We start from the raw sequence: 25,217 nt of genomic DNA on the forward strand, positions 1-25,217 counted from the left end.
ATCCTGGGGGGCCTGTGTGTGTGAGGGGGAACTACACTCCTGGCCTGCAGGGGTGTCCCCTCCTCCCCCTCACAGCCGCGTCCATTCAGCAGGAGGTGGCCGTGGCCCCCTTGGCTTCCCCACACGGAAGTTAAAACCTGGAGTTGAGTGAGAAAGTTGAGGTAAGGGGGGGAAAGGCCCCCCCTTAAAGAAACCTGGGTCCCTGATCTTCAGGCCCCCTTGGATGCCTGGGTTCCTGATTTCTGCACCCCCCCACCCCCATGGCTGGGTTCCAGAATTCTCCCCACCCCCCTGGACACCTGGGTTCCCAGCTCACCCCTTGGTCACCTGTGTGCCTGACTTCTGCCCCCCCATCCTGGAGGACTGGTTCCCTGGCTCCCCATAATTTCTGCCCTGGATCCCTAGCTTGTTTCCAGAGGCCTGGGTGCCAGGGTCCCCAGCTTCCCTTCCCCCAACCCCCCCCCCCCCCAATCATCTGTTCTATCATGGCTTTGATGCCTGGGTCTGTGTCCCCAACCCCGCAGCTGTGTTCCTACCGAGGGCGGTGGGAGGGGCAGGGCTGGAGCCCCTCTGGGGGCCCTCATTGCTCAGATCCTCATAGTCCTCAGTGGAGGCAGGCTGGGTGGGGCCTGAGCCTGTAAGGGAGGGCAGAGTGGGAGTAGCCAGCAATGAGTATAGTTGCTGACCCCATGTGCTCGGCTGCAACCCATGGACGCCGGGTCCTTGATTTCTGATCCCCACACCCCTACTCTGGCTGCCTGCGTCCCAGCTCCAACCCTCTCCCTTGGACGTCTGGGTTTCCAACCCTGCAAACTTGGGTCACTGATTTCTCCTCCCAAATGCCTGGGTCCCCAATTCAACGCCCCGTATGCTTGGGTCCCCAACTACTCCCCCACCACCCTTCCACCCCAGATGTCTGGGTCCCGCTGGAGTAAGTCTCCCCTCCCGCAAAACACTCACCCCTCCAAGCAGGAGATGAGTTGAAGCCCTGGAGAGACAAGGAAAGATAAGCTAAGCAACAGAAGCTAGGAGTCTAGGTCCCCAGAAAGCACCCCACACCCCCTTCTGAGCTGGGAAAGAATCTGGGGGTCTAGGCTATCTCCAGTGGGGTTTGCTGGGGTCCCTGATTCTCCCCTAACCCTTTCCCTGGATACCTGGGTCCCTGACTTCCCCACCCCAGATGCTGGGTCACCCTTGGGGGTGGAGGGTCCTGGAGGTCACTCACCAGGGTGCTGAGGCCATGTGATGGTGGGGCTCCACGTGCTGGGGAGGGGCAGCCACGAGGGCTGGAGTCACCTGTGAGCGGACAGTGGGTCAGAGCTCCCTGGTGGCTTGTGTCCCAGCACCAGGCATGTGGGTCCACCTCCCACCTTTCCCAGATGCTGGGTTCCCCATTCTTCTGGACACCTGGGTCTTGACCTTGGATGCCTAGGTCATCAGTCTCTCCCAAGCCTCCAGGCCTTAGATGCTTGAGTTACCCCATGCCTCTGTACCTGACACTGGGTGCCTGGGTCTATCCCATCCCCTCCCCTGCCATGGACACCTGGGTACCCCACCCCCTTGACCTGGATACCTAGGTCCTGAATATGAGACTTCTGGGTCCCCCACCCTCCTTCACAAATGTCTGGGTCTGTTACCTGTGGCAGGAAGGGGGCTGAGCTGGGCATACTCAGGGGCGGGGCTAGACCGTCGCACCGGGCTGCCTGGCAAGGAGCAGCTGGCTTGGAAGGCACTGGGCTCTAGGGCTGGGGGGGGGCGGGAAGGGGCTGCCCCACCCGCACGCCCCCGCATCTTGTTGACCACAGCATAGGTGTCATTCATCTTGGGTGGCCGCTCGGGAGGTGATGGTTCAGCTGGCACTGAGATGCTCCTGTGGAGAAGACAGAGGGGGAGAGATGGGGGCACTGAAATGGGATGATGCACCCCAGATCAGGGCACATTTCCCTTGCCGTTTTACTTGGCTGTTTCCCAGTGGTTCTACCCCAGACCTGAGTGCATCTCGTGCTGTTACATTCAGCTGTGCTGCTGGCTGGCTGCATTTACCTTCCCCCGTATGCTGTTCTATTCAATAGTACCACCCTAGAGCTGGGTGTAGCTCAGCTGCTTGTCTGTGTGGCTGTTCTGCCTCCTAGCTGGGCTTATCTCCTTGAGTGCTATACTAGGCTGTTAACCTAGTCATCCCACGCCAGAGCTAAGTAAATCTGTGTGCACTTCAGACCTCCTTTGTGCAGTTCTAGCTGGCCATTCCCACCTGCTCCAGCCCAGAGCTGGCTGCATTTCAGCCCTCTAATGTTACATGATGGCTCAGCTTTTCTGCCCCAGGGCTGGCTGTATTTAATCCTCCCCACTCTGTGCTGCTATGCTTATCCATTCCCCACTGACTCTGCCCCAGAGCTGGCCATATCCACAAAGGAAGGATCCCATGGGATAACACCTGCTTCTGGGTAAAATATACCATCCCTTTTCCCCCTCCCCAAGGAATCTGGGATTCCTCTGGATTTGATTCTTGATCAGGTTAGATCAGCCATGCTAGGGTGAGGGGTGGGTACCCGGATGCCTGGGTTCTCTCCCAGCTCTGAAAGGGGAAGTGAGGCCTATAGGGTGACAGTGTGTGTGTGGGGGGGCAGAGGCTTGGGGTGGTGAGAGGAGGGAGAGCTGGGAGCCCGGATGCTTGGGTTGTTTGTGAGGGTAGGGGTGGGGTCAGGGGCTAGGCTGGAATACTTGGGTGCTCTGAAAGGTGAGTGGGGGCTACGGGATGCAAGCATGATGGGCTGGGAGCTAGGATGCCTGGGTTCTCTGGGGTGGGAACAGGCTGGTGATGAGAGGGGTGGGGCCTGGACGCCTGGGTTCTCTGGGTGGGGCAGGGGCAGGGGCAGGGCCCAAGCCCAGACACAGGGATCCTGCACTCACCGAAGCACGTGGGTGCGGGGTGGAGCTGGGGGGTGCCGAATGGCGACGGCGTCGTCGTACAGTGGCAGCCGGTTCTGCAGGTAGTAGTGGTGGTAGCTGGGGCTGTGGGGGAGGGGGTGGCAGGCCCCACCTCCTCCCAGAAGCCCCACCTCCAGCCCCGCCCTGGTTTCGCTTCCTCTGCCAGGAAGTTGCTCAACCCAGAGTGGGGGGCAGGGCCTGGGCCAGGGCACCTGGCACCCTCCCCACCCATCCCATCCCATCACTCCATCTGTCAGTCTCTCCACTCTTACATGCACATCTCATGCCTTCTGTATTCATCGATGCGTCAGAGGATGGATGGGGGAATGGACTGATGAAAAGAGGGGGCTTGGGAATGGATGAATAGAGACGGATCAGGGTTGGGGGTGTGTGCGTGGATGGATAGAGGAATGAATAGATGTTTGGACAGAATGGAGGAGTGATGGATAGAGAGAGGGGTTTTGGGGATGGATTGAAATGGTGGAGGCATAGATAGCAATACAGGAGAGTTGGGGATTGGGGGTGGATGGTGGTGGAGGGATTCATAGATTGTTAGGGGCTGGAAGAGACCTCACAGATCATTGGGTTCAGCCCCCTGCTGGAGGGATAGAATAGCTAGATGGTGATAGAGGATGCCTGGGGATGGGAATAGATGGAATGGACTGATGCACAGCTGGATAGATGCAGAGAATGAGACATAAGGGTGCAGGAGAAGAGGGCAGATGGATAGGGTGTGGGACACCTCCCTCCATCCCCACCCCCATCCCTCCTGGCTGCCCCCCACCCCCGCAACTGCCCCTGCCTCCCATCTGTCTCTATTTGTTGTGCTTCCCCTACCTGTAGCCCATGTTTCCTGCCTTGCTCACATGATGCCTGAGTGCCATTGTTTCTGGGCCTGGGATCACTGACAAGCGAGGGGAGACACCCAGACCCCATATGCATGCGCATGCATGTGTATGTAGCCATGCTTCCCAGATACCTGGGTCCCTCATGTGCACGTGTGTCCCAGATGCCTGGGTTCCTTGTATGTGTGTGTGTACGCATACATATCCCAGAATCTGGGTTCCTCGTGTGTGTCCTCCAAATGCCTGGGTTCCTCGTGTGTGTGTACACGTCCAGGATGCCTGGGTTCTATGTGTCCTGGACGCTTGGGCTCTGTTTTGTGTGTGTGCATCCCCAGTGCCTGGTTTCTTTGCGTCCGTGTGTCCGTCCCCCCAGTGCCTGGGTTCCTCGTGTGTGTATGTCCCGGATACCTAGGTTTCTTTTGTGGGCACGTGTGTGTGTGTCCTGGATATGCCTGGGTTCCTCGTGTGTGTGTGTGTGTCTCCTGGGTGCCGGGGTTCCTCGTGTGTGTGTCATGGATGCCTGGATTTCGTGTGTGTGTGTGTGTGTGTGTGTGTGTGTCCCGAATGCCTGGGCTCCTTACGTGTGCATGCTTGTGTTCCTCATGTCTGTGTGTGTTTATGTGCATCCTGAATGCCTGGGTTCCATACGTGTGCATACTTGTGTCCCATATGCCCGGGTTCCTTGTCTGCGTGTGGTCCCCCCCCACCGGGTTCCTTGTGTGTGTGTCCCGGGTTCCTCGCGTATGTGTGTGTCCCCGTCCCAGGTTCCGTGTGTGTGTGTCCCAGGTTCCTTGCACGCGTGCGTCCCGGACTGTGTGTGTGCGCGCATGCCCCGGATTCCGTGTGTGTGTGTGCGCGCGCCCCGGATTCCGTGTGTGCACCCCGAATTCTATGTGTGTGCATCCCGGATTCGTCGTGTGTGTGCACGTGTCCTGGATTTCTCGTGCGTGTGCATGTTTGTGCGCGCGTCCCAGATTTCTTGTGCGTGTGCGCACCGTGGATTTCTCGTGTGCGCGCGTGCTGGGTTTCTGGGGGGGGGGGGGGGTGTGTGTGTGTGTGTGTGTGTGTGTGTGTGTGTGTGTGTGTGTGTGTGTGTGTGTGTGTGTGTGTGTGTGTGTGTGTGTGTGTGTGTGTGTGTGTGTGTCCCCTATGCCTGGGTTCCTCGTGCGCAGATATGTGGAAGCCTGGGTTCCTTGCATGCATGTCCTTCCCCTGGATGCGTGGGTTCCTTGCGCACATGTGTACCCATGTCCCGGATATGTCTGGGTTCCTCATGTGTCTGTGTCCTAGATAAGCCTGGGGTACGCGTGTGTGTGCGCGTGCGTGTGTCCTGAATGCCTGGATTCCATGTGCGTGTGTCCCAGATGCCTGGGTTCCTCATGTGTGTCCCCAGATCGCTAGATTCCTTGCATGTGTCCATCCCGGATATGCCTGGGTTCCTTGGGGGGGAGGGGAAAGCATCCTGGAAGCCTGGGTTCCTCATGTGTGTTTCTGTTCCCTGAATGCCTGGGTTTGTCATGTATGTGTCCCAGATGCCTGGGTTCCATGCGTGTCTCCTAGATGCCTGGGTTCCTTGTGCACGCACGTCTCAAATTCCTGGGTTTCTCATGTCTGCGTTTGTCTTCACTGCCTGGGTTTCTTGCGCATGTGTTTATTTCCTGGATGCCTGGGTTCCTCACACGTGTGTTCGTCGCCTGGATCTCTCGTGCGTACGTGTGCGTCTCCCAGATGCACATGTGCGCACACAAGGAACCCAGGCGTGTGTCCTGGATGCCTGAGTTCCTTGTGTTTTTGCCCCACTAGATGCCTGGGTTCCTCGTGTGTGCGCGCATCCCAGATGCCTCAGTTCCTCACGTGTGTGTCCCCTAGATGCCTGGGTTCCTCATGTGCATGTCCGTCCCGGATGCCTAGGTTTTTCGTGTGTGTCCGTGTGCGTCCGCGTGTGCGTCCGTCTGTGTGCGTCCGCGTGTGCGTCCGTCCGTGTGCGTCCGCGTGTGCGTCCGTCCGTGTGCGTCCGTCCGTGTGCGTCCGTCCGTGTGCGTCCGCGTGTGCGTCCGTCCGTGTCCGCCCGTCCGCCCGTGCGCGCCCGTCCGCCCGCGTGCGTCCGCCCGTCCGCCCGCGTGCGTCCGCCCGCGTGCGTCCGCCCGTCCGCCCGCGTGCGTCCGCCCGCGTCCGTCCGCCCGCGTGCGTCCGTCCGCGTCCGTCCGCCCGCGTGCGTCCGTCCGCGTCCGTCCGCCCGCGTGCCGTCCGTCCGCGTGCGTCCGCCCGCGTGCGTCCGCCCGCGTCCGTCCGCCCGTCCGCCCGCGTGCGTCCGTCCGCCCGCGTGCCCGTCCGCGTCCGTCCGCCCGCGTGCGTCCGTCCGCGTCCGTGCGTCCGTCCGTCCGCGTCCGTGCGTCCGTCCGTCCGCGTCCGTGCGTCCGCCCGCGTCCGTGCGTCCGTCCGCCCCGTGCGTCCGTCCGTCCCCCGCGTGCCCGCCGTCCGCCCGCGTCCGTCCGTCCCGCCCGCGTGCGTCCGTCCGTCCGCCCGCGCGTGCCCGTCCGTCCGTCCCGCCCGCGTCCGTCCGTCCGCCCGCGTGCGTCCGCCGTCCGCCCGCGTCCGTCCGTCCGCCCGCCCGCCGTCCCGCGTCCGTCCGTCCGCCCGCCCGCGTCCGTCCGCCCGCCCCCGCGTCCGTCCGTCCGCCCGCGTCCGTCCGTCCGCCCGCGTGCGTCCGTCCGCCCGCGTCCGTCCGCCCGCGTGCGTCCGTCCGCCCCGCCCGCGTCCGTCCGCCCGCGTCCGTCCGTCCGCCCGCCCGCGCGTCCGTCCGCCCGCCCGCGTGCGTCCGTCCGTCCGCCCGCGTGCGTGCGTCCGTCCGTCCGCCCGCGTGCGTGCGTCCGTCCGCCCGCGTGCGTCCGTCCGTCCGCCCGCGTGCGTCCGTCCGTCCGCCCGCGTGCGTGCGTCCGTCCGTCCGCCCGCCGTCCGCGTGCGTGCGTCCGTCCGTCCGCCCGCGTGCGTGCGTGCGTCCGTCCGTCCGCCCGCGTGCGTGCGTCCGTCCGTCCGCCCGCGTGTGTGTGTGTGTCCCCGATGCCTGGCTTCCTCACACACGCATGTGTGTCCTGGAAGCCTGGCTTACTTGTGCACATGTGTTTTTGTCCCCCCAATGCCTGGGTTCAGCGCACGTACGTGTATGCGCGTTCTAGATGCCCAGGTTCCTTACATGTGTGTCCCCTAGGCCTGTCCCCTCTTCCCAGGCACCTGGGTCCCTGTCTCACCTCCTTGAGGTTCTCGTAGCCAGTCGGGTCATCAGCCAGTGCTGCCTGGAACATCTCGGCCACAGTGCGGTGCAGGAATTCGTACTGCTCCTGCACGGGTGGACGTGTGCTGCTAGGAGGTGAGGTTGGGGGGGGGGGGGGGGGGGCAGGAGAGGGTGTGGGGGCTAAGAAGCAGGAAGGATTGGGGGGGTTGTGGGATCAGGCCAGGGGGCAAGGGGCTGTGGGAGCTGGAGGGGGGCAGGAAGGGGAGGGGATGAGTGTGGGGGTGGAGGCTCACCAGGGTCTGCACGGCCGCCGGGCGCTGCTTCCGTATCTCCAGGACAAGGTTGAAGAGGCTGAAATTCGGGGGGATCCTCTGGTGAAAAGAGGCACGGGAGAGTGAAGGTGGAAAAAGGAGAACCTAGGCACCTGGCATACACGTGCACATGCAGGCAGGCAGGCACACGTGTGCGCTGCAAGGGGTCACATGTACACGTGCTGACACCCAGACATGCGCACTCACCCGTTGCACCAGCAAGTCTCGAACCAGTTCCGCCGCGCAGATCACCCCAGTCCGGCCGCAGCCCGCGCTATGGTACACAGACACCTGAGCCCCGCCCCTTCCACCAAACAACATCTACCTGCTCCGCCCCCCACCAAGCCCCGCCCCGCCTGCACAGCCTAGCCCCGCCCTCCCGATCCTGCCCACAGCCCCCTTGTCCCTCATTAGGCCCCACCCCGAAGGCATGCCCACTTCTGCCTTGTACCAAGTCCCGCTCTACCAAGCCCCGCTCATTCCCGCCCTCTTCCTAAAAAAGCCCCGCCCCATCCTGAGGCCCCACCCCCACCTGCAGTGGACGCAGAGCGGGGACGGGTCCGCGCCCTGCTCACTCCGCATGCGCTCCACCAGCGCCCGTAGCGGGCCGCAGCTGTCGGGGATGCCACGGTCAGGCCAAGCCAGGTACTGCGCATGCGTCACCCGCCGCGACTCCTGCGGGGAGGAAGGTGAACACTCAGCGGCCTCTGGCGGCCGCGGGTTGTGCTATAGCTGGAGTGCTCCCGGCACCACAGCGCCCCCGGTGGCGCCTACTGTAGCCAGCGAGTAAAGCGCCCCCTCTCGGCCCCCCTCCTGCCCTGTGTAGGGCCCTCCTGCCGCTCCTGGGGCTATTACCAGCCCAGTGCCCCACACTGGATTTCCAGTTGCCCCCTCCCCTGCTGCCCTCTCCCCCATATTACGAACTCTCATGATTTTTTACATTGTTCTTCAAGTCCATGCTTCAGGAATATGATAAATGAACTCTTTCTTATTATTACACTTACACACACATATATACATAAAAAGAAAGAGCTCGTTTTTCACATTCCTTAAGTGTAGACTTGAAGAACAATGCCAAAAATCATGAGAGTTGGCAATACTGTGGCTCCCTGCTGTGGGGTATTACAGCTCGACCAGTGCCCACTACCAGACCCCCTTCCCCCCAGACCTGTAAGACCCTTGTTGCCCCCCTGGGGTATTACAGCTATCACAGTGTCGTTTCCCCTCCCCCCAAGAATGCTGGCTGGAGGGAAAGGCAGGGACCTTCTGGAAGGTGATGCAGAGGAACCGAGTCACGATGTCTGGATTCAACTGCTGCTCCTGGGTCTGGAGGGGAGACAGGAACAGATATGAGATGGGGGAAGGAATGGGGAGATGCAGCCAGCTCTGGGGTGGAATGGCTAGGTAATGGCCGAGTATAATGCCATTTAGAGAAGGCTAAGATGTGTCCAACCCTAGGATGGTGTAGCTGGGGTATGGCTGAGTGTAACATTGCATTTGGAGGTCTGAAATACAGTCAGCTCTTGGGAGAGAGGCTGTGGGACAGCTGAGCATAATGCCACTCCAAGAGGGCTGAGATGCAGCCAGCTCTGAGTGGGGCAGTTGGGAAATAGCCAAATATAACAGAACATAAGGAGGGCTAAGATGCAGCTGGCTCTGGGGTGGAACCACTGGGGAATCCCTGAGTATAACAAGAGCCTGCTGGTGCCGAGGCTCCAGCTCTGGGGTGGAACAGCTGGGAGCAGCTGAGTATAATACCACTCCAAGAGGGCCGAGATGCAGCCAGCTCTGGGTCAAAGGGGCTGGTGAACAGCTCAGTATAACAGCTTGCCTGGTACAGAGATGCAGCTGCCTCTGGGCCAGAAAATGGGGGAACAGCTGACTATAACAACACTTAAAGGGGACTGAGATATGTCCAGCTCTGGGGTGGAGTGGCTGAGTATAACAAGGGCCTGCTGGTGCTGAGATGTAGCCAGCCCTCTGGTGAAGCACTGGGGAACAGCTGAGTATAAGGCCACGCTAAGAAGGCTGAGAGGTGGCTGGCTCAGGGGAAGGGCACTATTTGGACAGGAAATGGCTAGGGAGTACCTGGGTGATGCAGAAGGGTCCCAGCTGCAGTGGCTCATTCTCCAGAGGCCAGTAGCGCTCACACTTTTTCTGTGAGGGGAACATCAGTCACCAGGAGAGGGGAGATTCTCCCCTAACCCCTCAGAGAAGAGGGAGAGCAGGGGGAGGGAGGCAGGGGATCTCCCCAGAGCCCCCACAACTCACCCGGCCCATCTCTACTTCTCGGCAGGCCATGATGATCACCTGGAGAGGAAGGAACAGCAGTGGGTAGAATCCAGGCTTCCAGCCCCCACTCTTTTACCCACTAGGCCCCACTTGCCTCCCAGAGAACCTAGGTGTCCCGGTCCCACTACCTTCACCCGATACTGCCACACCATCCTCCAGAAGTCCAGCAGGGTGTGGGGCAGTGGCCCCTGTGTAGCAATGTAGCACCTCTGGGTCCCAGCCCCCTGTTGGGGATAGATGGGGGATAGAATGACTTTCTCCTGCTCTCCAGCCCCTCCCTCTTGCCCCCATCTGCCTCCCTCCCAGCCCCAGGGGTACCTTGATGAAGTTGGCGTTGATGTAATCGCCCTGCCCCTCCTCTGTCACCAGTGTCAGCACCACCCGTGTCTGGTCATCTGGGGGTGAAGGACAGAGGGGTGAGTACGCCCATTTCTGGGGCACCGTGAGGCATATGGGGAGGTCAAGAGGTGGCAGCTCTGGAGTGGCACAGCTGGGAACAGCCAAGTATAAAAGCCCAGCAAAGACTGAAATGCAGGCAGCTCCAAGGTGGGGTGGGGGAGGATGGACAAGTATAACAGTACAGGGGGATGTGAAGATGCAGCCAGCTCTCGGTGTGAGCAGATGGGAATGACTCAGTATAACACAGCTAGCTCTGGAATGGGAGTAGCTGGGAATGGCTGAGTATTATACTCAGCCACGGGAAGATCTTGCTTGGTGTCAAGATGCAGTATAACAACTCATGGGGAGGCTGACAGGCAGCTAGCTCTGGGGTGGAACTGATGGGAACAGCCAAGTAAAACACAGCCCAGGGAAGACTAAGATGTGGCTGACTCTGGGATGGGGTGGCCTGGGACTGCTGAGTATAACACTCCATGTGCGCCCAGATCTGGGGTAGAGCAGCTGGGTAACAGCCAAGTATAACAGCACATGGAGAGGCCAAGCTGTGACCAGCTCTGGAGTGGGACAGGTTGAACTAGCTGAGTATAACAACACAGCACGGGGAGGGACAAAAGACAGCCAGCTCTGGGGGTGGGATGGCTAGGGAACAGCTGAGTATAATGCTCCATGGGAAAAGCTTGCTTGGTGCTGAGATGCAGCCAGCCCTGGGGTGGAATGGCTAGAGACAGCTGAGTAAAACAACACATGGGGAGGCTGAGAGGCAGCCAGCTCTGTGGTGGAACCGGCTGAGTAAAACATAGCACTGGGAGGCCCAAGATATAGCCAGCTCTGGAGTGGAACAGATGGGAATCGCTGAGTATATATAACCCAACATGAGGAAGACTGAAATGTCAGCACTGAGGTGGAACAGCTGGCCTGGCTCTGAGGCAGCCAGCCAGCTCTGAGGCAGAGCCCTGGGGAACAGCTACCTATAACACACAGCCCCTCCTCTGAGGGGGAGTTGGACCCCAGCCTAGATGCCTGGGTCCCCCTGTCACTCACAGGGCAGGATGTCCTTGTAGCGGTTCTTTCTGATGTTGTCCCGTGCAGCGCCGGCATCTGTGCTGTATCCTGCTTGCTGCCGGAAGGCCCAGGCCTGCTCCTTGATCTCCTGCGGCGGGGAGAAGGAGAGTAGTTAGCAGGCTCTGGAGTAGATAGGGTTAATGGGGCAGGGTAGCCAGGCTCAAGGTGCGCCCAGCTCTGAGGTGGAACAGCTGGGGAATGGCTGAATATAATGTCTAGGGAAATGCAACCAGCTCTATGATGGAAAAGTTGGGTATATCACCACACATCACCCCCCTCCACAGCCCCCATTGCCCTCCCAGAGCAGGGAAAAAATCCAGGCTCCCATGCCTTCCCCATTCTCCCCACCCCTGGGCTCTACCCCAGAGATGGCTGCATCCCTGACACAAAGGCAGCCATTGTTCTGCAGGTTACAGGGCAGGTGCTGATAAGGGGGGTATCTGCACAAGGGGTGTGTGGCCTGGAGGTCTATTTTACATATGGGAGGAGCCAGTGGATATATTTGCATAAGGGGTGGGAACCCCTGCTGCTTTCTGCCACCTATGGGCACAGAGGTGGAGAACTGGGATGCCTGGGTTCTCTGGGAGCCTGGGGGATGAGAGCAGCGGGGATGGGAGCCCGGATTCTTTGTTGGGGCTAGAAAGTAAGAATGGGGTTGGAGGTTGTGTGCCCGGATGCCTGAGTCCCTGGCAGGCTGCAAATACACAACTGAGAGCGGGGGGCTGGGCTGTGTGTTGTGTTCTCCCTGCAATGGCCTCAGCTGTGACCTCTCCCTGGTTTCCAGGGGGCCTTGGGCTTGGTCTTGAAGCCCTGGCTTGGCATGAACCGGAGCGTGCTCCATCCACTCCATGCATTGACCTGGTATTCCAGTGCTTCCAGGACCGGTGCAAAAAAAAAAAAAGGCATGGGAGCCCGTGGGGCAGTGCTTGCCTGGAGATGCAGCCAGCTCTGGGGTGGCATGGCTGGGAAACAGCCAAGTATAACAGGGCAGTGGGAAGGCCAAGATGCAGCCTGTGCTGGGATGGAACAGCTGCATATAACATCCCAATAGGAAGGCTAATATGTGCTGAGATGCCCCACTCCCGAGCTAAATGCAGCAGCTGAGTATAGTGCCCCCCTCCCCCCATACACACAGCCCAGCATCCTCTAGTGTTCTGCTGGGCTGCACCTTAGGTGGAGCATAGCTCTCACCTCCCCAAACCCCACTCCCCTTAGAGTAGGGAGAGATATCTGAGCTCCCAGTCCCTCTGCTTGCACCCTCCAGCCCCTAATCATCTCCTGGGAAATGCAGGTACTTAGTCTCCCAACCCTCTAGCTCTAACCTAGCAGAACCTCCATCTGGAGACAGAACGCCCCCTAGAGCAGATTGGGAACCCAGGTGTCCCAGGTTCCCAGCACCTCCCCCTCCCCCTCCCACCCTTTTACCTCACCTGGAACTCCTTTTCGAGCAGTCCAGGATCAGGGCGCACCCGACACTGCAGGAAAGCCTGGAGAGGCCCCACAGGGGAGGCCATGGCTGGAGTGGGGGAGGCTCTGGGGCTGCCTGGACAGATGGACAGACCAGCAGACGCCCAGCACAGCGATGAGGAAGTCCTGCTCCCCGCCCTGCTGGGATGGGCCCTGAGCAGGGCCTGGCGGCCTGCCAGGAGGGCGGGATCCCTGGTGTCTGGGCGGGTGGAAGAGGGGGGTGTCACTCACCTCCCCCCCCCCCCCCCCGACATCAAGCTGCCCCACCTTAGAGCTAGGTGCATTTCAGCCTTCCCTGTGCCCTGTTATACTGGACCAGTCCCCAGCTGCCCCTCACCCAGACCTGGCTAAGTTTCCCCATATACTGCTGTTCCCCAGCTGTTCCAACCTAGAGCTGGCTGCATCTTGGCCTTCACCATGTAGTGTTATATTTGGCTGTTGCCATCAGTTCCACCCCAGTGCTGGCTGCATCTCCCCATATATCATATTCTGCAAGGCTAGCAGGCCCAACCCCAGAGCTGGCTGCATCTAGGCCTTCTCTGTTATACTTGGCCATTCCCCAGCTGTTCCAGCCCTGGGCTGATCTCAGCCTTCCCAATGCAGGGTTATATTCAGTCATTCTTATCTGTTCCACCCCAGAGTTGGCTGCCTCTAAGCCTCCAGGTGTGCTGTGATAATCAGTTGCTTTTCCAGCTTCTCTACCCCGAGCTGCCTGCATCTCTGTATGCATTATACACAGCTACTCCTCAGCTATTCCACCCCAAAGCTGGCTGCATCTCGGCCTTCCGTGTTATGCTCAGGTTCTTCCCACTGTTCCACCCCAGAGCTGGCTGCATCTCAGTAGCAGACCACCCCTCCCTACATGCTGTTCACTGCGGCTGATCTCTTTCAGAGCTAGTTGCATCTTGGCTGTAGGTGGCCCTGCTCAGGCAATGTTATACTTGGCCATTTCCCAGTTGCCCCACCTCAGAGCAGGCTGCATCTCAGACTTCCCCTTGCACTGTTATAGTCAGCCATTCCCAGTTGCTCCACTCCAGAACTGGCTGCATCTTGGCCCTCCCTGTGCCCTGTTATACTCAACTGCTCCCCAGCCATGCCACCCCTGACTGCATCTCCCTATATGTTATACTCAGCTGTTTCTCATCTGCTCCACCCCAGAGCTGGCCACATCTTAGCCTCCCCTATGTCCTGTTGTTCTCAGCCATTACCCAGCTGTTCCACTCCAACACTGGGTATAACTCAGCCTTCCCTTTGCACTGTTATACACAGCCATTCCCAGCTACATGGCCCCAGAGCTGGCTGCATCTAGACCTTCCCTGTACCCTTTTATACTGAGCTGCTCCCCAGCTACTTGACCCCAGAGCTGGCTGCATCTAGGCTTTCCTTGTGTCCTGTTATATTTGGCTGTTCTTTTCTGCTCCACTCCAGAGCTGGTTGCATTGCTTCCTTTCCTTCGTACCACTCAGCCATTCCCACCTACCTCACCTCAGAGCTGGCCACAACCCAGTCCCAGATGAGCCCTGGCTACATGGCCTTAAATGCAGCTGTGTGCAAGCCAATCCACCACACAGCTGGGTGTATCTTGGTCCTAGAGCAGCTCTCCCTACTTGGTTCCCTTGCTGCCCCACCTCAGAGCAGGCCACATCTTGTAGCAGTCCACCCCTCTCCCTACTTGAACAGTGACTGCAGGAGGCCAAGTGCAGCCAGCTCTGGGGCAGCTGGGGAAACCTGGGGTGCTGGGGGAGGGGTTCAGGGTAGGTTGGAAACGGTGAACCTGCTCCTCCACCCCAGCCTGTGGGGAGGTCACGGGGCCCTGAGTCTGCAGGGAGGAACTGGAAAGAGATGAATGAGAGGGTGACATATATGAGGGGGGAGGGGTGGCACTGGAAGCCTGGATACTTCGGTTCTCCAAGAGAAGAGCGGGGCTGGGGGTGGGAGTGGGAGCAGAGGGGCTGGGAGCCTGGATGCCTGGGTTCTCTCTCTGCAGGGGTCAGAAAGGGAGGGGGCGTCTCAGTCGCTCACAGGACAGGGGCCTTCTTATGTGGGGGGTGCAGCCACCCAGGGCCACCAAGGCCTGTTGTTGTCATAGCAACAGTGGGGACATGACCCTGCTGGTCGGTGCGGGGGGTGGGGGGTCAGGCAATGATGTCACCGTGCTGCCACTTTACGGCCCCACTCCAAGGTGTCCCCATGATGTCATGATGTGCGATGATGACCCTACAAGGCCACGTGGCGTGGTCAAGAGGCCCTCCCGGGGGTGGGGGCACAGTCCAGAGAGTGATGTCACGGGGCCACGGGTGATGGTACAGGGTAGCGTATGGGGGTGGGGCGGGTGATGCCATCACGTGCCACAGCAACGTCACAAAGAGGGGGGAAGGGTAGAGACAAGAGCTAGGGGGCTAGGAACACAAGTGACAACACAACACCGTGACAGGATGACGTTACCGCGCAGCTCAGGGGTCAGCTGGCGCCGTCACGCTCCACCTCCTCCCCATTGGCTTCCTCCTCTGGGCCCAGACTTTCGATTGGCTGGGAGCTGAGGGGACCGAGACGTCCACCATTGGCCGCCGCCCGGTACGCCCCCCCTGCTCCTCCATTGGCCACGGCGCTGCTCAAGCCCCGCCCCTTCTGGTTCGGCGCGCCTGATTGGCTCTGGGCGCCGCGGCGCGCCCCCTCGGCTCGCTGTTGCTGCCTGTGAGTGGACCCGGAAGTGCTGCCTGGGAGGCTGGAGCCGGGGTAGGGTGAGGGACAGGGTCACGTGGCGAGGGGGGACCAGGGACTGACGTAAGGGAGTGACCCACGTGGACGGTACCCCGGGGTCATGTTGGGATGGGAGGGCAGCTTCTGTGGGAGGGTCACGTGGGGGTTGGGGGGCCCGAGGGCGATGCAAGGGGGGACCCCCTGGGCAGGGAAGCACTGCTAATTTAAGGGGAGCCCAGGTAGTGACTGAGTTGCGGGTGTATCCCAGGCACTAGGTAGGGAAAGAAGGTGTAGGGGCTGGTGGTTACCTCGGGAGTGATATAATGGGAGACCCGCCCCGGGGAGGGAATCCCAGTGATGATGATATGGGAGGGGCTTACTGGGGGGGAGGGTAACTGTGGTTCCCCCAGGATGGCAGAAGGATGTGGGGTGTGGGGCATATCCATGTGGTCCTATAGTGGAGGGGGTCTGCCTTCCCCTGGTCTTTTGGGGGGCAGGGACTGGTGGTGGTAGGCTGTAAGGGCTGTCAGCTGGACCCCACCCCAGAGCTGGATGTATCTCAGCCTTCTGGGTGCGATGTTCTACTTGGCTATTCCCCAGTCTCTCCACCGCAGAGCTGGCTGCATCTCAGTGCTGGGTGTTATACTTGGCTGTTCCAGCCCAAAGCTGGCTGCATGTCTGCCTCCCCCATATACTGTTTTGCACAACCGCCATAACCCCAGAGCGGGCTGCATCCTGGCATTGGGTCCCTCCTTATGCAGTGTTATACTTGGCTATTCCCAGCCTTCCCACTCCAGAGCTAGGTACATCTTAGCCTTCTCCATGCCATGTTATATTTGGTCATTTCCCAGCTGCTGCATCCCAGAACCGGCTACATCTCAGCTTCCTCATGTGCTGTTATACTCAGCAGTCTGCAGCCACCACAGTTCCAGAGCTGATTGCATTGTGGTGTTGAGGGGTCCCTTCTTATGTACTGTTATACTTGGCCATTCTGCAACTGCCCCACCCCAGAGCTGGCTGCATCTCTGCCCTCCCTTTAGGGACTCTAAAACAGAAGAAAGCACTAGATTAGCCTTGGCACTAGGAGGGCTTCTTTGGTGTTAAGATGTGGCCATCTCTGGGATGGTGCAGCTGAGTATAATGCCTTGCCCAGCACCGAGATGCATGCAGCTCTTGGGTGGAACAGCTGAGTATAATGCCACAGATACAGGCTGCATCAAGTTGCAGCTAGCTCTGGGGTGAAACAGCTCAAGTATAACACTATACAGAGGCTGCACCCAGTGTAAGGTTGTAACCAGTTCTGAGGTGGAGCTGCTGGGGAATAGCAGACATGCTGTAGAGGGAGAGCTGAGTTGCAGCCAGCTCTGGGGTTCTGTATCTGGGGAAAGTCTGAGTATAGCACTGGATGGGAGGACTGAGATGTGGCCAGCTCTGGGGTAGAACAGGCTGAGTGTAACACTATATGCAGAGACTGCAGTCAGCTCTGGGGTGGAGCATCTGGGGAACAGCTGAATATAACGCTGTGCAGGGAAGGCTGAGTTGCAGCCAGCTCTGGGGCACAGTAGCTAGCAAACATCTGAAAACAACCCTGCTGGAGGATGGTCAAGATGCAATCAGCTCTGAGGTGGGAACAGCCACATATAATGTCCACCTACCCCTGATAGGCTTCCCTGGTGGTGATGTGGTTTGGGACAGGAAGTGGGGCCCTGGGACAGCATTTACCCTGTGACTGAGACCACTGCCATGTGGGCGGGCCGGTCCAGCCATCTCCTTCTTGCCCTGCCCTGATGCCTGGTTTCTCTGAGAGGGGAGGGACAGCTAGGGGGTGAGAGTAGGATGGGCTGGGAGCAAGGATGCATGGGTTCTCTGCAGAGCCTGGGACTAAGCACCACCCTCTGTCTCTTCCACAGGTGCTGCCTGGCATGTGGGAATGGCAACAGGGGAGGAGATGGCCCCAACCCTAGGTGAGGCTCTGCTCCCATGGGGAGGTGGGGGGAGGAAGCAGGACCCTGGGGTGGTGGCAGGGGCAGGAGCTTGCCATGTGGGGGAGCAGGGCTGTCTGGGGGAGACACTCTGGTGCGGGGGACTTTTACCAGCCTAGACACCTGGGGTCTCTTTCTCCTCTGGGGGAGAGTTGGGGCTGGGAGCCTGGGTTCTTTTTCAGTTTGGGTCTGGTGGGTCCCAGCAGGCATGGGAGTTGGGAACCCAGACACCTGGGTACTGTCTGCACTTGGGGAAAGGAGCAGGGCCTGGTGGGCTGGCTTCCTAGACACCTGGGTTCCCTCCCTGCTCTGAGATGGAAATGGGGCCCAACTACCTAGAGCTGGGATTTGGAACCCAAATGCCTGAGTTCTCTCCCTGCTCTGTAATAGGAATGAGGCCTGGGAGCCTGGACTCCGATGTTCTCTTTCTTGTTCCAACTAACCAGACCTCATTTCCCACTAGGAGCAGGGGGTACTGGGAGCCTGGATACCTGGGTTGTCTCTCCACTCTGGGGAGTGGAGCCTGGTGGGATGGCTATCCAGGTTCTCTCCTGGATCTGTGATGAGAATGGGGTCTGGCTACTTACAGTGCTGGGGAAGGGTGCTGGGAGCCTGGATTCTTTAGGAGGGAAGTGGGGCCTTGGGGGGTGAGAACAGGGCGACTGGGAGCCCGGATGACTGGGTTCTCTCTCAGATCAGGTCTGGTTACTTAGGGCAGGTGGAGGTTGGAAGCCCAGACACCTGGCTTCTTCCCCTACCCTGAGATGGCAGTGGGGCCTGGTTTTTTAGAGCAGTGGGCAGGAAGCCTGCCTGGGTCCCCCCTCACATGTCTCTCTTTCTCCCCCACACAGGTCCTGAGGAACTGAGTGCTGGCCTGGAGGAAGCAGCTCCTGGCTCCATTCCCAGCCCCAGCCCCTGCTCTGGAGCCTCTCGTGGGGTGGAGGAGGCTGGGGGCCCAGGCTGGCGGGCACGGCGCAAACACGTGTTTGTGTTGAGTGAGGCGGGGAAGCCCATCTACTCACGCTATGGCAGCGAGGAGGCACTCTCGGCCACCATGGGTGTCATGACAGCCCTTGTCTCCTTCGTAGAGAGTGGCCATGATGCCATCCGCTCCATCTGCTCTGGTATTGGCTGGGGGGCAGGGTAGAGGACACCGGACTGGAGTCTGGTCTGGGTGCACTGGGAGCACTAGGGTGGTGTGTGGTATATGGACTGGGGGACAGGGGGCACTGGGGGTGTGTGGTATGGGATGGGGAGCAGGGTAGGAGGCACTGGGCTGGGGTCACTGAGGTGGGAGTAGGGTAGGGTATGGGGTGGGGGGCCCCGGGAAGGGTGGGGCAGTGTGGTGACAGGTACGGAGGCTGGAGGGGCATTGATGGAGGGAGTGGGAGAGGGGGAGCAGGGTGGGGCCAGCAGGGCAGGGGACAAGAAGGGGCCCCAATCCTGTCCCTGTGACCCTGGCTGGCTGGCTGGTGTGGGGGAGGAAACTGAGGGCCCCAGTCCTGTCCTTGGAACCTGAGAGACCCTGAGCTCATCCCCAGAACCTTGGGTGTCTAGCTTGGGGGAACCAATCCTGTCCTCTAGACCCTGGCTGGCTCTTGTGGAGGGGGCTGAGGGCCCTGATCCTGTCCCCAGAGACCTGAAAGGCCCCAATCCTGTCCCCTGGGACCCTGCCTGGGTGGTTCTTGGGGAGGGGGCTGAGGGCCTTGATCGGGTCTCTGAGACTCAAGGGCCTTGATCCTGTCCCCTGGATGGCTCTTGGGGCAGTGAAAGGCCTTGATCCAGCTGGGGCAAATCTATGTCTCTGCCTTTCCACAGAGGACCGGAAACTGGTGTTTGAGCAGCAGGGCCCACTAGTGCTGGTGTCGGTGTCACGCACGCGACAGTCGGAGGGGCAGCTGCGCCGGGAGCTGCTGGCCGTGCATGGGCAGATCCTGAGTGTGCTGACACGTAGTGCCATCGCCCGCCTCTTCCAGCGCCGCCAGGGCTATGACTTGCGGCGCCTGTTGGCTGGTTCAGAGCGCCTGCTGGATGGGCTGCTGGGCCAGTTGGAGAGCGATGCTGGCTTCCTGCTAGGTGCTGTGCGCTGCCTGCCCCTGGCCCCCAGCCTCCGTGATGCTCTTGGTGCCCTGCTTCAAAAGGCCACTGCCCCCAATCTCGTCCTCTCTCTGCTGCTGGCTGGGCCTGGTTGGGGGGAGACTGGAATGGTAGAGGGCAAGGGGGGACAGGGGGTGATGGAGAGGCAGGCAGGGCAGGACAAGGAGGGAAGGATTCAACAGGAGGGGCATAGACAGCTAGTTCTACATGAGGGGTCTAGGGAGGGGGAGCTGAGAGAGGGGGTCCAACAGGGGTCTAGGGAGGAGTCTCAACAGGGGATACCTAGGGAGGGGGAGCTGAAGGAGAAGCCTCAACAGGGGGTGCCTAGGGAAGGGCTCCAAGTGGGAGTGCTGAGTGAGGGGGTTCAGGAGGCGGGACTCAGCAAGGGGGCTCAGCAGGGTGCCCCAGAGGAGAGGGTCCAGCAGGGGGTGCTGAGGGAGGAGCCTCAGCTTGGGGTGCAAAGAGAAGGGGATCAACAGGAGGTGTCCAAGCAGGCGGAAGTGAATGAGGGCTCTCAGCTGGGGGTACCTAGAGAGGGTTTTCAGCTTGGGTTACAAAGGCAGGATTCTCAGCTGGGGGATCCTAGGGAGGGCTCTCAGCCAAGGCCCCCAAGGCAGGATCCTCAGTCAGGGGCTCCTAGGGAGGGCTTACAGCCAGGACCCCTGCGGCTAGATTCTCATCTGGGGCGGCCAAGGGAAGGTCCCCGTGGTCGGGGGGCGCCCCCGGGGCAGCTGCAGCTGGTGGCTGCAGCACAGGAGCGAGCAGTGCTGGAGGAGTGTCGTCTGCACCCCAGTGACCTGCAGCTACTGCTGAACCTGGTGGGGGCGAGTGCGGGTGGGCAAGCAGGTGAGATGTGGACGCCTGTGTGTCTGCCCCGCTTCAACCCTGATGGCTATTTCTATGCCTATGTGGCACGGCTGGAGACTGAGGGCCGTGTATGCCTGGCCCTGCTGTCCACCGACCGTGAGGCCTTCTATGCGGCCGCTGCCTGCCGCCGCCGCATTGAGGAAGGGCTGCGGGCCCACGGCTGCCTGCCTGGCCTAGTGGGGGCACTGCGGACGCCTGCCTATGGGGTGGGCGCCATAGGGCTGCCTGAGTTGCGCCACTTCATCTACAAGCCCCTTGACATCCCTGACAACTACCGCCAGCTGCCCCAGTTCACCAGGTAACTAGGATGGGGGGGTGGGACCTAGATGTCTGGGTTCCTAGCTTCCCATTCCTCAAGAAGTACCCTTGTTCCCTAATGTACTGGGGATTGTAGGGAGACTAGGGAGCTCCCAGTATGGAAGCTGGGGGCAACTGGGGGTGGGAGGGACCCAAGTGTCCTGGCTCCTTGCCCACTGGGATCTACCATCAGCTGTCTTATTTTCTCCAGTTCCCTATTGAATCGGGGTTTTGGGGGGCACTGGGGAACTCCCAGTATGGAGAGTAGGGGTAGCTGGGGATGGGAGGGACCTAGATGTCCTGGCTCCTAACCCCCTAGGCCCCAAGAATGACCTCCAGCTGCCTCATAGTTTCATAGTTGGTAGGGTCTGAAGGGACCTGAGCGGATCACCAAGTCGACCCCCTGCCATGAGCAGGAAAGAATGCTGGGGTCAAACGACCCCTGCTAGATGTTTACCTAGCCTCCTTTTGAAGACTCCCAGGGTAGGAGCCAGCACCACTTCCCTTGGAAGTTGGTTCCAGATCCTAGCTGCCCTGACAGTGAAGCAGTGCCTCCTGATATCTAGCCTGAATCTACTCTCCATCAACTTATGGCCATTATTCCTTGTTACTCCTGGTAGTGCTTGGGGGAACAGGGACTCTCCCATTGCCTGCTGGTCCCCCATGGTCAGTTTATAGATGACTACCAGAGCCCCTCTCAACCTTTTGTGGAGGCTGAACAGGTTCAGGTCTCATAGGCTCTCCTTGTAGGGCCTGCCTTGCTGCCTCAGTTTCTCCAGTTCGCTGATGAACTGGGGGGTGGGGGGTACTGGGAGGCTACCAATATGGATGCTGGGGAGAGGTGGGGGTGGGAGGGACCCAGGTATCCTGGCTGTCAGGGAACAAAAACTGCATTTGGGGGTGGGGAGCTTGCAGTATGGGTGTCGGGGGGAAGCTGGGGATGTGAAGGACCCAGGAGTCCTAGCTCCCTACTCGAAGAACTACCTCCAGCTGCTTCAGTTTCCCCCCATTATCTGACGAACTGGGGTTGTGGGGGAACTGGGGATGGAGTGAGCCAGGTGTCTTGGCTTCTAGCTCTCTAAGAGCTATCGCCAACTATTCCAGTTCTTCAGGGAATGAGGGAACTTGGGTGGCGGGGGTGGAGGTGGCATTGGGGAGCTCCCAGTATGGAATCTTATGGCAGCTGAGGGTGGGAGGGACCCAAGTTTCCTGGCTACCAGCTCCCTAAGAACGATGACTGTGGCAGGGGTGGGGGGTGGCAGCACCTGGTGGATTAGAGCAGGGGAACCTGGATGCCTACATTCTCTCCTGGCTTTGGGAGGATTGTGGGGCCTGGTGGGTTAGAGTTGGGGAGCCTGGATACCTGGGTTCTCTTCCAGCTCTTGGAGGGCACTGGAGGGAATAGAAAGGGAGGTGCTGGGAGCCTGGATGCCTGGTTTTCCCCCCAGTCCTGGTGGGATGTGGGATCTGCCAGCTGGATGAATGAACAGGTGTGCTCTGTCCTTGCCCTGGCACTAAGCCAGCTTGATTTGATTACAGTTCTGAATAAAACAGGGTCATGAGCACCCCATGGGGCCTGGGGTGGGGAGGTCTCCATTTGTTGTCAGAGATCTAGCCTTGACTACCCCCGCGGAGGAGTGTGATATGAACTGGGAAAACTGAGGCCTAGGATGGTGACTTGGGAGTCTAGAAGGCTTAGAAGCTAGGTATCTGGGCCCCTTCCTCCAGACCACACTCTTCTCCCAGACAACCGAGGTGTCTGGGCTCCTGGCGCCCTCTGCTCTAAACCCCACCCTGAGATGCCAGTTGGGGAGAGCTGGGAGAGAACCCAAGTGTCTGGGTTCCCCTCTCTCTCTTTACTCCTCTCTAGATCCCCTTGTCTCCCAGAGAGCCCAGGCATCTGGGCCCCTGTTTCTTACCCTGATGCCAATCCCCTCCCAGAGCTGGAAGGGGATTGGCATGTTTCCACCCAGGCATCTGGGTTCTCAGCCTCCGCTCCCCTCCTGAAGAACCCAGGCATCTGGTCTCCCAGCACCCTGCTCTCACCCTCCAGCCTCCACTCCCCTTTTGAAGGAGAACCTAGGCATTGGGGCTTCCAGTCTCCTTCTTCCATTCTTGCTCACTAGATTCCAGTCCTGTAGCAGCACTAGGAGGGAATCCAGGCATCCTGGGTTCCGGCTCCTGCTCTTACCTCTTAGGCCTCAGGCTAGTGCTAGCTCTGTGGGGGGACCACAGGTGTCCAGGCTACCAGTGTCTGACCTCCCCTGCTCTAAGGTCCCATCTGGAACCAGGTTATAGGCGGGGGGATCATGTGGCTGGGAGGTTGGTTTCTCCCAGGGGCTCTGACACCCTCTGACTCCTGCAGCCCAGAGCTAGAGGAGCCCTACTCCAGTGAGGAGGAGCGGTACCGCCTGTTTGACCTCTACCACTACTTACACAGCCGCATCCACAGCTCCTCACGGCCCCTGCGCCTCATCTACCATGTGGCTGAGAGGGAAACGCTGCTGGCCTGGGTGAGTGGGTGAGGTCTAAGAGGGCATCTGAGAAAGCAATGGGAAGAATTGTTTGGCGTTTGGGTCATTGATAGGTCTCGGGGTTAACCCTCATCTTCCTGGAGGTACATTAATTTTGTCTTTTTCACTGGTTTCTGGCAGGCTAGTTGCTATCAGTAGGTTTCTGAGTCAATAGGTGTTTCACTGAAATGGATCCTGCTTTTCTTTTTGATTTCCTGATGGGGTGGTTGCTGTCAGTAGGTTTCAGAATTGACATATGTCCCCTTGAAACAGGTTCTCACTATTTTTCTGCATGACTTCCTGGCAGGCCGGGCAGTTGTCAGTGGGTTTCAGAGTCACTGAAAGAGTTGCTTGTGCATTTCTTTGTCTTGTTGATGTTGGTAGGTTTCAGAGTTAAACATACATCTCCTAGAGATGAGTTTTTGTGTGCTGTTCTGTGTAATTGATCAGCATGGTTGCTCTCAGTAGGTTTTAGAGTCAACAGAAGCCCTGTTGAAATAAGTTCTCCTTGCTTTTGTCACTTATTTCTTGACAGATTGGGTTGTTACCAGTAGGTTTTAGAGCCATGGAAATGTGTTTGTTGTACCTTTTTCTGTGACAGGCTGGGTTTCTGTTAGTAGGTTCTAGAGTCAACACCTGTCCCATTGAAAGGGGTTTTGTGCCTTTCTCTGTGATTACCTGCCCAATGAGGTTGTCATTAGGTTACAGAGTAAATTCCACTGCCATTTGGTGTCTTTTCTCACAATTCCCTGGCAGGTCATGTATGTTGTCAGTAGGTTTCAGAGTTAACACTCATAATCTCAGAGCAGGCTCTTTGTGCCATTTCCTATGATTTTCTGGGAGATCGTGTTCATAATCAGTAGGTTGTTAACACACCTCACTTCAAAGCAGATGGGCGTAGCTATTCATTCTCCATCCTTCCTACCCCGCAGGTCACCAGCAAGTTTGAGCTCTACACCTGCTTCAGCCCACTGGTGACCAAGGCAGGTGCTATCAACATCCTCACCAAGCTGCTGCGCTGGATCAAGAAGGAGGAGGACCGGCTCTTTATCCGCTACCCGCCCAAGTACTCCACCACACCTCACCCCGCCAAGGGCGCTAAGGCAGCCCGGCCTGATGGGGCCGAGAACGGCTTCTTCTCTGGGCTCTAGGCCTCTCACACAGCTTTGGGAGAGGGGGTGCTAGGGGAGAGTAACACCCCCCTCCACCCTGTATTTTGGGGTCAAGTAGCTAATTTTAGGGCCCCTGTCCTCTTCTAGAGGGGAGTTCAACTTGTCTTGAGGAGAAATTCCTTCCATGCCACAGTGACCTGTGTTATTTATTGTACAGGCTGGAGGGGAGGGGAATGGCTAGGCCTGGAGCCAGGGTATCAGGGTGGTGGGGGTATCAGGCATTTGCAGGGTGTTTATTTTGCCCTGGCCTGGTGGTGGGGGGTGACAGTGGTGAGAAAAACAAGTTTGTCATCTTTCCATGTTTCCTTGGGCACCAAGTTAGCCATGGGTTTCTTAAACATGGGGCCATGAGGCATTTTTCCCTCCCTCTGCTTCAGAGGGATTGGGGGGCATTCCTCCTTCTTCCTAGCATCCTCCAGGTCCTTCTAAATGGGTGTTTAACCAGTGGAGCCTGTGGTTTTGGTGTGTCCCCCACCCAGTGTGTGGCCTACCCTACCAGTGTGGGTAGGCCAGTCACCCCACCTCCCCCTTGCCAGTGAGTTTGGGGCTCCCTGCTGCTTTTGAGGCCAGAAATGCAGCCACCTCTTGGAAGAAACTAGAATGACTTTGGTTTCTCCAACACACCCTGGCTCCACCCTGTGTTTGTTACCACCCTCCCCACACACATCCCCCTCCCTGGCATCCAGGTGTCTGTTCGTCTTTTGCACTTGTGTCCCTGGCCTGGGGCAGGGGGGTGGGGGTTGGACAGCCCAGAATCCTTTGCACATGCAAACTACTGGCCTCTAAACTGCACTTGAATCCCCTAAGGACTGCCAGCGTGGCTGAGGCAGTCTCCCTTGGATGTTTTTTGTCCCCCTTTTTACTTCCATTGCTCATGTCTCCCTCCTGGGAGCCCTGGCAGCTCTTCCCCTCCTATCCCTTGCTTTGGGCTGGTGTTGGTAGGGTAGGGTGGGACAGGGGGGGAGTAGATTTCCATGCATGGCATATCATGCCGGGGTTTCCTTTGGGTCAGACTGGTGTACTGAGAATCCAAATATCCTATTAAAAAGGAAA

General features: G+C 59.0%; 2 protein-coding genes across 12 annotated transcripts; one reads left to right on the top strand and one right to left on the bottom strand.

Annotated features, from left to right (window-relative positions):
• On the bottom strand, positions 1 to 12,690 carry PTPN18 (protein tyrosine phosphatase non-receptor type 18). Of its 6 annotated transcripts, XM_090058963.1 has the most exons (17): positions 12,500 to 12,684; positions 11,049 to 11,157; positions 9,927 to 10,003; positions 9,737 to 9,832; positions 9,588 to 9,626; positions 9,405 to 9,473; positions 8,580 to 8,642; positions 7,849 to 7,991; positions 7,524 to 7,590; positions 7,299 to 7,376; positions 7,022 to 7,111; positions 2,911 to 2,984; positions 1,638 to 1,870; positions 1,226 to 1,296; positions 961 to 988; positions 537 to 635; positions 2 to 137 (listed from the first exon to the last, which is right to left on the bottom strand). In XM_090058963.1, the coding sequence occupies exons 1-17, from the start codon at positions 12,581 to 12,583 to the stop codon at positions 70 to 72; spliced, it is 1,488 nt and encodes a 495-aa protein (XP_089915089.1). In that variant the 5' UTR covers positions 12,584 to 12,684; the 3' UTR covers positions 2 to 69. The 6 variants fall into 6 exon arrangements, 5 of the variants coding, with proteins under 5 accessions (XP_089915093.1, XP_089915089.1, XP_089915091.1 ...); XR_016443717.1 differs by lacking the exon at positions 1,226 to 1,296 and having other exon boundaries at positions 12,500 to 12,687; XM_090058965.1 differs by lacking the exon at positions 2,911 to 2,984 and having other exon boundaries at positions 7,022 to 7,130; positions 7,299 to 7,356; positions 12,500 to 12,690.
• LOC149858568 (vacuolar fusion protein MON1 homolog B-like) lies at positions 7,849 to 25,101 on the top strand. 6 transcript variants are annotated; one of them, XM_090058956.1, is made up of 7 exons: positions 7,849 to 7,961; positions 15,054 to 15,272; positions 17,147 to 17,200; positions 18,070 to 18,342; positions 19,037 to 20,480; positions 22,845 to 22,992; positions 23,925 to 25,101. In XM_090058956.1, the coding sequence occupies exons 3-7, from the start codon at positions 17,167 to 17,169 to the stop codon at positions 24,141 to 24,143; spliced, it is 2,118 nt and encodes a 705-aa protein (XP_089915082.1). In that variant the 5' UTR covers positions 7,849 to 7,961; positions 15,054 to 15,272; positions 17,147 to 17,166; the 3' UTR covers positions 24,144 to 25,101. The 6 variants fall into 6 exon arrangements, with proteins under 6 accessions (XP_089915082.1, XP_089915084.1, XP_089915085.1 ...); XM_090058958.1 differs by having other exon boundaries at positions 15,054 to 15,230; XM_090058959.1 differs by lacking the exon at positions 7,849 to 7,961 and having other exon boundaries at positions 15,256 to 15,320.
• Positions 25,102 to 25,217: the final 116 nt, after the last annotated feature.

The sequence above is a fragment of the Crocodylus siamensis genome, chromosome 8, assembly GCF_052110815.1.
Source record: "Crocodylus siamensis isolate JL-2025a chromosome 8, ASM5211081v1, whole genome shotgun sequence".
Classification (NCBI taxonomy): domain Eukaryota; kingdom Metazoa; phylum Chordata; order Crocodylia; family Crocodylidae; genus Crocodylus; species Crocodylus siamensis.